Source organism: Ochotona curzoniae, unplaced genomic scaffold, assembly GCF_017591425.1.
Source record: "Ochotona curzoniae isolate NIBS_2020 unplaced genomic scaffold, NIBS_Ocur_1.0 contig_3643, whole genome shotgun sequence".
NCBI classification, from domain to species: Eukaryota; Metazoa; Chordata; class Mammalia; order Lagomorpha; family Ochotonidae; genus Ochotona; species Ochotona curzoniae.
Window position 1 is genome coordinate 1360933 of NW_024465933.1, and position 13424 is coordinate 1374356.

Consider the following 13424-nt stretch of genomic DNA (forward strand, 5'->3'; position numbering starts at 1 on the left):
AACAAAATGTAAGCATATGAGGTAATACATGATTTAATCATTTCATAAAGCTGCATATCAAAACATAATATTGTACTTCACAAATACAATTTTTATTTGTCATTTTTTTTTAAAGAAAATAGATAAACTTAAAACCACACGATGAAGTACAGGAAGATGGCTGGTGGCAGATGGAGTGTTGGGAGATAACAGATGGCTCTTTAGAGGAACTGGTGGACTAAGGAAGAAAATATGCCCACACTTGGACCCTAAACACACCTGCAGTGCTAGCAGCTTTGCACCAGGTCTGGTAAGAAGGCAAGGTCACATCCAGAAGCACAGTTAAGCGACCTGACGCTCTTCCTGACCTTCAACGAGCCTCAAGCTCCTTGTGAACCACTCCCCCAAATGCTTAAGGAGCATTTTAACATTTACATTGTAAGAACTTAAATATCTTAGAAATCGGTTCATTTTAGTGATCTGGTATATCCACTTGTCAGAAATGTCACTCCCTCATAAGCTGGATGACATGCACATGTGCTCTTCTCTGAAAAGCTAAAGGCACAGTCACCCCGCCTTGCTGGGCTCAGCCGGAAGCCCATCTCTCCTGATGCCCTCCCATCTCCTCCCCTGAATTCATGCAGTAGTGATAACATTTGAATGACATCTCTCTGAATTTAATTCCTTACTATATACCAGTTCAGATTTTCTACACAGAGGAGGCATTTCCCCTAGGCAGTATGGCAAGTGCCTTAGGCCTTTTTCTTGCGGAGTTTCATTTCCTAATAACCACTACATGTAAGAACATCAACAGGAACAAGCAGAAAATGCCTTGAACTGGGGACAATGTATTATTCCCCAATTTATCACATTCCTGGACAGAGTAACCAACTCTCAATGTATCAATGGCATCTTTTAGCTGATAGTTTTCCTACAACAAACATAAGAAATTTGCTCTGGAGGGATTTTTTTCCTAGGGCCCCATGAGAGACAGCCTAGAGTTTCATTCTATTGCAAATACATCCAAGGAGAAAAAAGATATGAAATAGGGAACAGGAAGTTTCAGGCAATTTTCAATATGACCTTGAAGTTGAACACATCAGTAACTAGAGATCCTATTCATATTTCATAACATTCTTATTTGATCCTAGGCTTGATATGCTAAACTCAAACTCCAGCATGGTGATGACCACTTAAATGTTAAGAATTTTCATTTTCTTCTTACTGCGGCCTACTCAGGACCCATTAAAACTCTGTCCCAGAGGCCTTTAAACCTTGACAAAATTGCCTTCATTTGCAAACAAAATGTGTTCAGAGATGGGCAATGGGATATCCATCACACGTTTTCAAAACTTACCACCACAAACTTCAGAAATCCTGAGATGAACTTCCCTTGTTACATATATTAAGATTCTCATGGGCCATCTCAATAGTGAAACAAACTAGGCTTCCACCTACAGCCTTAGCATAAGATATAGGCAGCCAAGTCAGTTGCTCCAATTTTGATCCAGAGTCCTGCTAATGGCCTGGGAAAGCAGCAGAGGATGGTTCAGGTGCTTGGGGCCCTGCACCTACCAGGTGGGAGAGCTAGATAAAGCTCCGGGCTTCTGGTTTCAGACTGGCCCATATGGGGAGTGGGTCAGGAAAGTTTTTCTAAGTCTGTCATTTCCTTTCTCTATGACTCTTTCAAATAAAAATAAATATATCTTTTTAAAAAAATTTAAAAGCTTCCCTTGGGCCTAGCCTGAGAGCCTAGTGGCTAAATCCTCAATTTGCATGCACCAGGATTCCATATGGGAGCCAGTTCATGTCCCAACTGGTCCAGTTCCCATCTAGCCCCCTGCTTGTGGTCTGGGAAAGCAGTGGAAGACAACCCAAAGCCGTGGGACTCTGCACCCATGTGTGAGACCCAGAGGAAGCTCCAGGTTCCTGGCTTCAGATCGGCTCAGCTCTGGCCATTGTGGCCACTTGGGGAGTGAACTAGTGGACGAAAGATCTTCCTATCTCCTCTCCTTCTCTCTGTAAAATCTGTCTTTCCAATAAAAACAAATTTTAAATACTAATAAAAAGCTACTCCCTTCCTCCCTTATTTTCACAAAGTTCACTGATGGTGATAAAACTACCAGCATTTTCAATGTCTTGAAATCATGAAATCAAAAGGACTTTGAAAGGCTGTTCTCTCAACGTAACATAAAAGACATAGAATTGAAGATAGCACTTCTAATAAAGAAACAGGACATTCTTCTTCTTCTTCTTTATTTCTATCAGAAAGTCAGATATACAGAGAGGAGAAAAGAGAGGAGGATCTTCTGTCCAATGATTCACTCCCCAAGCAATGGCCACAATGGCTGGAGCTGAGCCGATCCAAAGCCAGGAGCCAGAAACCTCTTTCAGGTCTCCCATACAGGTGCAGGATCCCAAGGCTTTGGGCCATCCTCAACTGCTTTCTCAGGCCACAAACAGGGAGCTGGATGGGAGGCAGGGCTGTTGGGATTAGAACTGGTGCCGGTATGGGATCCCAGCGCGTGCAAGGAAAGGACTCTAGCCACTAGGCTCACACTGGGCCCAAAAATTCTTTTTTACATCGAAAATAATACATATATAAAATATAATAAAATATGACATATATATAATTATATGTGTGTGTATGTGTGTTCTGTAATAGGCTCAGGCACTGCTCAGGTAACCTCACACAAAGGGATAGCAAAGCATCCCTATCGCACGGCCTGTACACTGAGGTTCTGCATTGTGTGTTTGCTTCACTGCATTTTCCACAATGTGGCACTTACACCATCCTTGAAAAGGTGAAGATGTCATGAAAAGTTGTGCCAAGCACCCCTGTGTAACCTCCATAGTAAAACACACATGTACATGAAGATACGGCTCTTATAATAACATGCCCTGTCCCCAGGTACAATTCTGACCTTTTCTTGTAGGAAATGCTACGTTTACTTAGAACTCCAACAGTTCCTCCCACATGAAGACAATTTGCTGCCTTGATATTATTGGGTTTGGGGGTACAGGGTTTTGGGGGGACATAGGAATATGCATACAGCAGATAGTGAAACCTGAAGCCTAACAATGCAGGGCACTACATATCTGATGCCAGAGAAGACAGGTTCTTCCTGACTTTTTCAAGGCTGAAGCTTCTTAATCTTGTAGGAATCTGCCTACCGAACACAGGAGAGGCCACCCCCGAGTGATCGAACCAACATCAGACATCTGTCCTGTAAAGTGACAAGAACTATCATGTGACCTGATTGCCAAAGGGGCCTTCTCAGAATCACTAAAGATATGAAGATAGGTCATATTTCTCAATTCTCATATGGAAGGCAAAGTACAATCTGGTCTGGAAGATTGGCCAAAAATCCATAAAAGGAAGGGAAAAAAAAACAGCAGGATAGACTGCAATCTACATGCAAAGACAAATAGATGGGGGGGAGGGTGTGTGTGCCTGTGTATGTATGCATGTGTGTGTGAGTGTTTGTGTGGAGTTCTGTGAGTGTTGTCAACATTCACAACAATTTTTGGACAGGAGAACCGACATCTTCCCTTTGTACCCAGCTCTATAGATGACACAGGCAGTCCAGCCTATTGAGGAAAAGGTATAAAATTTAGCTGTTCAATATACAAACTTAGACTGTGGATCAACAAACTACAACCTACCAACCAAATCTGGCCTTCCACCTGTTGTTGTACAAAAATTTGTATTAAAACACAGCCACATCCATCAGCGTCTCGTCCACGGCTGTTTTTGTGCTACAAGAGAAGAATTTAGTGATAGTGAAAGACCACAGGGTCCTCAAACTTAGGGTCCTCAACTTAGTAGTTGACCTTTACAGGAAAGCTTGCTGTCTTCTGTCCCAGGACATTAAAATTTTCCTACCTAAGTAATTCTAACAGCAGGAATGACAGATAAACCCAAAGGGCTGACTTTAGGGAACTAATCATTAACATAATATGTCTTAGAGATTTACCTTTAAAGTTTATTGGAATTTTGTATTTTGACCCTAAAAATATCTGTGCCTTGCTTTCAAACAGAAAACGTGCCTTTGAATGAGTTTGTCCTTCGGCATCTCCCTCTGTAAGTGTCAGTACAGAAGGAGCAGGCACCCAAGTTTGCAACTCACAGCCTTAGCTCCTCCTTTTAGGTAGATCTAGGGCGGAAGGAAAGCACTGAGTGTCAACACATACCAAACAATTCTTACCAGTCCTGAAATCATGGGACGGAAGATACAATCAGGACATTAAAATACAGGATCCCAGAACTGATTTTGTGGGGAAGTGCATTAAGCCACTGCTTGCAACAGTGACATCCCATATTTGGTGCACATTTTTGAGCCCCAGTTGCTCTACTTCCAATCCAGCTTCCTGCTATTGCACCTAGAAAGGCAGGGGAAGATGACCAAGTGCCTGATCCACCTTCACACATGTAGGAGACCCAGATGGAATTCCTAAGTCCTGGCTTCTCCCTGGCCCTGTCTTGGCTGTTTTGGCCATTTCCAGAATGAACTGGAAGATGGAAGATAGCACTCTCTCAGTCTTGCTCTCTGTCTCTGTGGCATTGCCTTGCAAATAAAAAAAAAAATTTTTTTAAAGTTAGATCTATATATAAATATATATACATATGTACATATGAAACAATTCTTTATACATACATGATAGTTAATATACTCAGCTAAATACATTTTTAGACTACTATCTCCTGTTCCCCTGAATGTGTAACTGTCATCATCTTATTTCCCCCCCAGTAATAGTGTTCACAAACTATTTGCTACTCCAGATCCCTACTCTGCCTACGTCACAAGGGCCACAGCTCCAGAACTCCAGCACGGATATTTCCAAGGCCAGCTTTCTCCTAGTGATCACTGTCAGCCCAATTCTAACTTTAATGACTTGCTAACTCCCATTTCCACTGCTAAAATTCCCAATTTACCACCATTAGCAGCCAGGTTGAAAATCCGTCTTCTCTGGCTGGATACTGTGGAGCATCATGGAGGGAAGTTGTGGGCATTGCCTCTGCCCTTAGGCACGTTATTTCACACCAAAAGCAGTGGGTTTTCTTTTGTAAGTGGCTAGTATACTTAAGAGAATCCGGTAGCAAGAGGGAAGGACAAGGCTTGGCAGGTGGAAAGTTTCCACAGGAGAAGCAGGGGATTATCCTTCGGGAGAAACCACAGCGGTCTTGGGTTTTGAGCTACAGTAAGAATCAAATTGTCAAGAAATGTTTGCCTCTGGTATCTGTTAAAGGACTTTGTGTGTGTGTGTGTGTGTGTGTGTGTGTGTGTGTGTGTGTGTGTGTTGAGGAGGGGTGGAAAATAGCTTTGTCTACTGTGTCTTAGTCAATAATCAAATACTTCACAAGGAAAAAAAAAACCAGACAAAATAGTATACCCAATGGGCAGTGTGCTTCCTGCAGTAAAATGCCATACAAAAATTGCAGCTAGTAACTTTGCACCACAAAACAATGAGTCATGGAACTCCAAAGTCCCAGTCCTGAAAGGAAGGACACAAGTCTTCATGGGGTTCAGGAGACCAATGGAAAGGTCCTATTACAGGTGGGCCCTCGTGAACACCATGAAGGCTTATTTTTCTGCCTTGTTCCCAACCCCCTAGCCCACAGCAACTCCTGACCCATAGCCCAGACTGACCCTTAGAGGAGGAAAACATTCATTACTATAATAAACTCCTTCACCAGCAAACCAGAACTTACATTGCCAAAAGGACTCCACGCTTATTACAAAGCATTCAAGCCTCACACAATAAAATTGGTACATAGAGGGGCGAGGCAGGATCAACAGGTTCATAGTTCAATGGTTCCACCCAACTCCTCTGCACCTTTGCTGTTTCTGGGTAAGCTGCTAAACTACAGTGAATGGCGGAAGCTTTTGTTTTTAACCTGAGTGAAGAGAATGTATACACTTGGGTTGCTGCAACTTCAATATGGAAAGTTCTCTCGCTAAATTGGAATTAAAATCACACACAGAGACACATACACACACTCACTTGATCCCTTTGGCCTGCAGTCTATCTCACTGTGTATAAATAACACGCATTATTAGGATATGATTTGCAACACAAAATGTTACATTTCCATAGGGGTAGCCATCTGGGCTTCTTCCAGCAAGTGACTTTCCTACTTTGTTCCCAATATTGTTTAAACAGTCACCTCAACTTGTCAGAAGCACAGGGTACTCACCGATCAAAGTTCACTTGCATTTTTCCAAAAGGCATCCCCAAAGCTTTCCAAACCCTGTCAACCCTCACAAGCTACCTTCTCAAGGGATAAATAAATAAATAAAAGAGCAGTGATAACAAAACATTGTCAACAGGTCCGCAGTAAATTCTTCCAGATTAGCTTTGAAACACAGTGGATTCAGGACCCCTGAGATACCCAGGATTGTTTTCTAAAGTAGAGATTTCTCAAATAAAGGCAAGAGGGAGATGTGCACAGCTGAAGCGAATGGTCAGAGCAAATATCAGCACAGCATGAGATTGAAACTGCCAAGGGCTGGCAGGACAGAAGCAAGGACCACTGGCTGTGTTTCCAGGCAGCGTGCTGCAGGCAGCTTCCAGCTCCCTACCCTAAAAGCAAGCAAGAGTCAGGAGCTAGAGCAGCAGGGGTAAGAGGAATCACAGCCTGCTCCATAGCAAAGACCCCAGGCTCCTGGACACCAGACAGGGCCACCTGCTGCTCCCTACTAGGTGGCAGCAGGAACAGAGAGGACACGCCCCAGTACTCATCACAACTCCAGATGAACTACACTCTTCAGAGCTGAGACCGTTTTGTTTCTGTGAGTTAACTGATATTTATTATATTAGAACTTAAAAGGGGAAACATTGGATATTTTTATAATTCAGTTAAAATGAAAATAAGCCCATTATACATAATGATCCATAGCACTGTGTTACAAAGCCAAAAGAATCTTTTTTTTCCAGTGAAAAGAGGAGAATTGTTTTATTTTGCAAATATATTCACAAGAGGCCTAACTGAAGACCTGGTTCTCTCCTATTTCTGTACTTCCGGCACTCAGGCTCAAGGTCATTTTACTGTAGTCTTTTGAGAGTTAAAAGGGTAAATTAATGTCTTCCTGTGCTATGAACATAGTTCTAACCTGCAGAAAAGCTTCCATGTGCTCTTACATTACACTGTGAGAAAGAACCCCTACCTCATCAGTTCAAAACAATTATTATCCTCAATTAGAAAGGGGCGATGAGCCGGATGTTTGGGTTAAGATGACATATGAGGGTCAGTACAGTGGCATATAAGGCTAATCTTTGGCCTGTGGTACTACCACCCCATTCAGGCCCCAGTTCTAGTCCCAGCTCTCCATTTCTGTTCCAGTTCCTTGCTATGGGCTGGGAAAGCAGCCGAGTTTGGCCCAAGTTCTTGGAACACTGCAACCATGTAGGAGACCCTCAAGAAGCTCCTGGATCCTAGCTTCAGATCAGCTCAGCCCTGGCTGTTTTGGCCATTTGGGGAGTGAACCAAAGATGGAAGATCTCTCTCTCTCTCTCTCTCTCTCTCTCTGACTTTCAAATAAAATAAATAAAATCTTTAAACAAAAAATTCAAGATGAAGTTTGGGGTGTCCTCATCAACCAGTCAAGCATCCAGGTTCCAGATCCACCTCCATTTCCAATTCTAGCTTTCTGCTGAGGCAAAACCTCAGAGACCACAGGTGATAAGTCAAGTTCTTGGGTCCCTGCCACATACACTGCAAACCTGGACAGAGTTCCTGGGGCAGCAGGACCTTAGGCCTGCAGGATCCACAGAAGATGGAAGATCTCCCTCATTCTTCTCTCTCTCTCCCCATCCTTCTTTCCCTCAAATAAACAAAAATTATTTTTCACAATGAGCAAACTGAGAGCAAGATGAAGGAATTGCCCAAAGACGCACTGCTAGAAGAGCTCAGAGCAAGCAAAATACAAAGCACAAGATAGTCAGCCTCACCTGCTTATCCCAAGGATCAAACCGAGGTAATGAGTTAGACATCTCCTGGGTTATCACAACTGACCACCAATACTAACATGGTCTGCATTTCTAACCAACTCCTCAAGTGACAGTAACAAGAAGAAACCGAACATGACAGCAGGTGTTGCCCCTCCCCACAAAACGGAACCCTTGCTCCCATCCCCCAACCCAACCCACAGAATGGAAGCAGCCTTTGACCACTCAAACTCGCGGCTTTATTCCACCTCCACAAGAGAAGTAAGGTGGACCACGAACACTGCTCCTCGGGAAACTTGAGCCAGATTTACAAGAAGCTGCACCAATATACACAGCCTCTTTTTTGCATCACAAGGAACCTCCAGCCAGCAAAAGGGCAACTCCCCGTGTGTGTGCAGCCCAAGTGCCCTGGGAACCAGCAACCACAGGCTTCCTGTGCAGGGGCTTGGCGTCCTCCCTGTCAATCACACTCTCACCCACAGTGCCCACTTGCTGATGTCTGGGCGCGGTGGGCAGCGGGGTCTCTCGCCCAAGCAGTTCACATCACTGTGCCTTAACACGCAGCTCAGGAGACAAGAGCAAGAGCAGCAGCCTGCCAACTGCTTCCAGCGTGTGCAATCCCAGCACCTCTCTCCAGCTTGCATCCTGTCCCACATGCTCACACACACAACGCGCACACATACAGTGCATTCCCTACCAACAGCCAAAGGGATCTTTCCAAAGCACAGGCACACACACAAAGAAGGCAATCTGGCCGCTGCAACGCTCCCCGCTCCCCGCTTCACTTGAACAAAAAAAAAAAGCCCTTACTTAGCTTCTAAGGACCTGCCTCAGGGGGCCTCCCCGCCTGACTCAGCTCGTGCTCCGCGTTCCCTCTACAGTTCTCCAGCCCCGTAAAAGCCCCCTCCCCAGGGAGGCCTTCTCTCAGTCAAAAGTTTCCTTTCGCAAGCTTGGCATGTGAGGCTGCTGAGCCCTCCTTTTACTTTCAAAGTTACTTTGCGTGTACATCACAAGGCACCCGCCCTCCACCAGCGCCTCTTAGAACCGCAAACTCCCTGAGGGCGGGAGTCGCACCGGGTCCCCAGAGACGTCCCCAGCGCCCCGCACCACGCCTGGTGGACCAGGCTCCAAGCGAACGAATGAACGCAGCCTCAACTCGAGGTTGCCGAGAGAATCCTGAGCAAGACTGCCTAGCGAGGAACCCACGGCTGCCCAAGCGGCGGGGATCCAGGCGTGCCAGGCTGGGGGCCTGGGCGGGGCTTACCTGCACCCCGACCCGGCCGCGCTCCCGGCCCCGGCGCCGCAGGTGCCTCCCGAGAGCGCGCACGTCCCCGGGCCAGCGCCGCCGCGCGGTCGGCAGGTACTCACCATGGTGGCGCTGCCGCAGTCCCCGCCCTGTGACCGGCGAACGCGGTGGACTCCGAGGGCCAGAGCCGAGCGCAGGAGCCCGCGCGGCTGACAGGTGAGGGGGCCGCCTCAGACCATGGCTGCTTCCCACAATGCCCTCGGAGTGAAAGTTTGCAGACTCCTCCCCGCGCCGCTCCCCTCCACCCTAGCCGCTCCTCCCCTGTGCCTTCCTCCCTTATTCCTCTCCCTCTCACTCTCCTCTTTCTCTTATCCTTCCTCCTCCTTTTCTCTCCCTTTCCCCCCCTCCTTGTTCCCGCCCACGCTGCGCCGGCCTCAGTAGCAGCAGCGGCAGCAGGTACCAACACACCTGTGCGCGCGACTCCACACCTGTCCGCCGCCGGGACCAGGGTGGTGGGCCGGAATCATGCTGGTACCCGCCGGCACCAACCTGTAACTAGAGCTCTTGATTACTGTCATCTGCTTTCCTGATCAGGCGGTGTCCGTCATTCATTCGACAAACGCTTATTATAAACCTGGCAAAAACACTTCCAGATACACTTGAAGGAAAAACCTCAAAAGCTGTCTTTTCCTGATCTGGGTGGGGAGGGAGCGTTTTGTAGACCGGCCAGAAGGGATTTTTTAAAAGTAAATTGCACTTTCCAAGAACGCGTGCCTTTTTAAGCAGATCGCTTTAAACAGTTTCCTCGCTAAAAAGTTGCAGTGTTGAAGCAGCCTCAGTCCGTCGTTTCCCAGGGGTTGTATTACTATTTGGGGGCTCGGAGGAGAGGCGCCACGCCTTTGACTTGTAATCGGAACTATGAGCATAAAAAGGGGTGCACACCTGTGTTCTTTGGAGACAAGAGATCCGTGAGCCTGGAAAGGTTAAGAACCATTTCCCTGGATGCCCCTGTACTCACAAGGGAGTCAGAGTGTTCTAGAATCTGTTCCGCACCTTCGGCGGGATGCCGGCCAGCTCAGATGACCAGGAAGTGAGGGGAGCGCCATCTACCCACGCCACAGATACATATCAGGATTGACTCCCCCCAGAGTCAAGCACACCAAGAACATTGGGAAGAACACTGGGGATCCTGCGGGAAACACAGCCCTAATCATGTTCCTTAGAACTCCCAGCCTGTTCGGGAAGAACACATAACCAATACACAAATAAATTCCAATGAAGTAAAATCAAGGCAAGTGCTGAGATGTGCAGGCTGCTGGGATGGGCACAGGAAAGCTGCATAAGTTCAGAATCCGGGTGTGTGTTGAGGGGTGGGGGGACTTCCCCGCCCTCCACCTCCAGAGCAAACTTGAAATCTGAAAGTCCCAAGGCAATGCATTGAAGGGGAAGGGAGGGAGGAGGCACCTTTGTGGCAAGAACTCAAAGCTCTGAGCTGGAGTTCAGAAGTCTGAGAGGTTGACAGGAGCCCAAGGCCATGTCATCACTGCTACATTAAGGCTTGGTGACACCCTCCAGGTGCAAAGCTCCAGATGCCCAGCTGCCACCTGTGCCCAGTTGTCACTGTGCTGAACATTTTGAAGCCACACCTGGTGTAATGGTATGTGCTTAGGGTCTTGGAAGGGATTTGACAGCAGTTAAAATCCCCAGCCTACCCGGGTCATTTTTGCTGAAATTCCCTTTCAGCACTTCCTGTGCTTTTAGGAGAGCTGCTTTCTAATCTCCCACCTTCACCTGCAGGCTAATTTCCCCTCCCTATGACAGACCTTCTGGCTCTACATGCCCCAGGAGCAATTGTGTCTTCCTTCAGAGCAGGTGTAACTCTGTCCCACCCGCCTGGATGGCTTTAACCAGACCAGGACAGAGATAATCTCTTCTGGCCTTTCGGCTAAGATCAAGTGCAGACTAGGACAGAGATAGGTCCCTCTTTCTCCCCTCCCCCTCCCCCTTTCTGTCTCTTTTAAGGCTTATTTATTTTAGATTGAAAAGGAGATTTACAGAGAGAAGGAAGATCTTCCATCCATTGGCTCACTCCCCAAATGGCCGCAATATTCAGAACTGAGCAAATCTGAAATCAGGAGCCAGGGGCTTCTTCCATGATTCCCATGTGGGTGAAGGTCCCAAGGCTTTGGGCTATCTTCTGCTGCTTTCCCAGGTCACAAGCAGAGAGCTGGATGGGAATTGGAGCAGTCATTACTCTTAATCCTACAATCAAGAAATAATGATGCTTGTATTTAGCAGGTTTTCTTCAAGATTCTTGCCCCATAGACATGCAGGAGAGGAAATTTCATATTAAAATTAAAAAAATCAGAATCCTATTGCTATAGCTTGAATGTGTACCCTCTAAAATTTCCACTATGATAGTATTAAGAAGCAGGGCGTGGGTGGGTCTAGTGTTGTGGCACAATGGGTTAAGCTGTGGCTTGCAATGCTGGCATCCCATATGGGCCTGTTCAAGCCCTGTCTTCTCCAGAACTGCCCAGCTTCCTACTGATGCTCCTAGGAAACCAACACAAGATGGCCCAAGCTGTTGGTCCCCTGCAACCATGTGGGAGATCCTAATGAAACTTCTGGCTCCTGGCTTCACTCTGGCTCAACCCTGTGGCCATTTGGGAGGATTTTTTTTAAAAAGATTTATTTTATTTTTTTTTAACGGAAAGGCCGATGTACAAAGAAGAGGAGAGACAGAGAGGAAGATCTTCCATCTGATGATTCACTCCCCAAGTGGCCGCAACAGCCAGAGCTGTGCCGATCCAAATCCAGGAGCCAGGAACTTCTTTCCGGGTCTCCCACGTGGGTGCAGGGTCCAAAGGCTTTGGGCCATCCTCAATTGCTTTCCCAGGCCACAAGCAAGGAGCTGGATGGGAAGTGGAGCAGCCAGGACCAGAACCGGCGCCCATATGGGATCCTGGTTCATTCAAGGCGAGGACGTCAACCATTACGCTATCATGCCGGGCCCGTTTGGGAAGATTTTAACACTGCCTTTCAAATAAATAAAATAGTTTTTTCAGTGTGCAAAGCAAGATTTATTGAAGAGAGTCAGACAGGAGGGGGAAATCCTGAGGAAATGTAAGAGAAAGAGAGAGGTCCCCTACCATAGCAACAGAGAAGTCTCCAAGGAAAGACCTGAAGAGATGGTAGACATGTTATCTTTCATTCACCATCTCAGGGAGAGGATCTCAAAGTGCAGAAAGATAAAAAAAAAAAAAAATCCTCATTTGCAATGGGCAACAATGTCCATCACCTTGTCCAGAAGCACATCAGAGGGGTGGGGCTGGTGGGTTCCTCCCCACATTCCCCCATTCCTCCCATTCCCAAATCATCAGAAAACTCAGGCACCGTCTCTTTAACAGTGACCCAGAGATGGGATTAATATGGACTGTGTCTCCTTGCTTTTCTCATGACAGCCACTTCAAGAGACGTCACCTTTTACGAAGGTGCTCTAGCAAGAACCAGGAACCCTAACTGCCCCTTACCGCATCCAACTCCTCACATTCCCTGGAAGAAGGTAAGTCATCAGGTGTCTGAAATGCCGCCTAGAGCTTGAAGGCTACTTGTTGTAGAAATCTAGACAATAAAGCACGAGGCAGGTATAGTCCCTCCCAGGTTGGCATTTCATGAGTTCAGCCGGAAACCTCTATGTTGAGTTTTAGAGCTCAGATGTGAAAGAATTGTCAGGTTTAAACCTTTGTCAGAGTAAAAGTTAGACCCCAGAGCTTTAGTTGACACTATGGACTAGACTTACCAGCTTAAGTTAACTCCTTTGAGGATCAAATGCTGAAATAATGAACTCAATAAAGGCCACAGAACACATGAAGCTTCCCTGAGCTGCACGAAACAGTTAAGCTAGATCATTTAGAAGATACAGAAAGGGAGGAAGACGGCGTGTAGCCTCAGGTTATAAACCCATCGCATGGGATAATTAAACACAAGGTTGACTTTCCAGTGTTACCACCGGCGTGAGTTGTCTAAGGATGCTACAAGGTTGACTTCAAACCTTCCATTGAGTCACATCTTGTCTAACATTGGCAGTTCTGAATTAAGAAAAATAATCTTTTGAGGGAGCATACAGAATTGCAACTCATAATTATTTAAACTCATTTGACTTTTGAAAATGCTACAACAGTTTTTGCATCTAGGTAGGGAACAGACAAGGGTTAGATTTTTCTAAAACAATTACACTTTAGCAATT

The 13424-nt window shown here is 46.3% G+C and overlaps 1 protein-coding gene across 1 annotated transcript in view; it reads right to left on the bottom strand.

Moving 5' to 3' along the window:
* The window catches only part of AP1S3 (adaptor related protein complex 1 subunit sigma 3), a 60909-nt gene extending 51515 nt beyond the window's left edge, over positions 1-9394 (bottom strand). The window contains exon 1 of the mRNA XM_040982805.1: positions 9298-9394. Coding sequence (XP_040838739.1) covers positions 9298-9300 — 3 coding nt within the window. The 5' untranslated portion in view covers positions 9301-9394. The remainder of the gene's footprint in view (positions 1-9297) is intronic.
* Positions 9395-13424: the final 4030 nt, after the last annotated feature.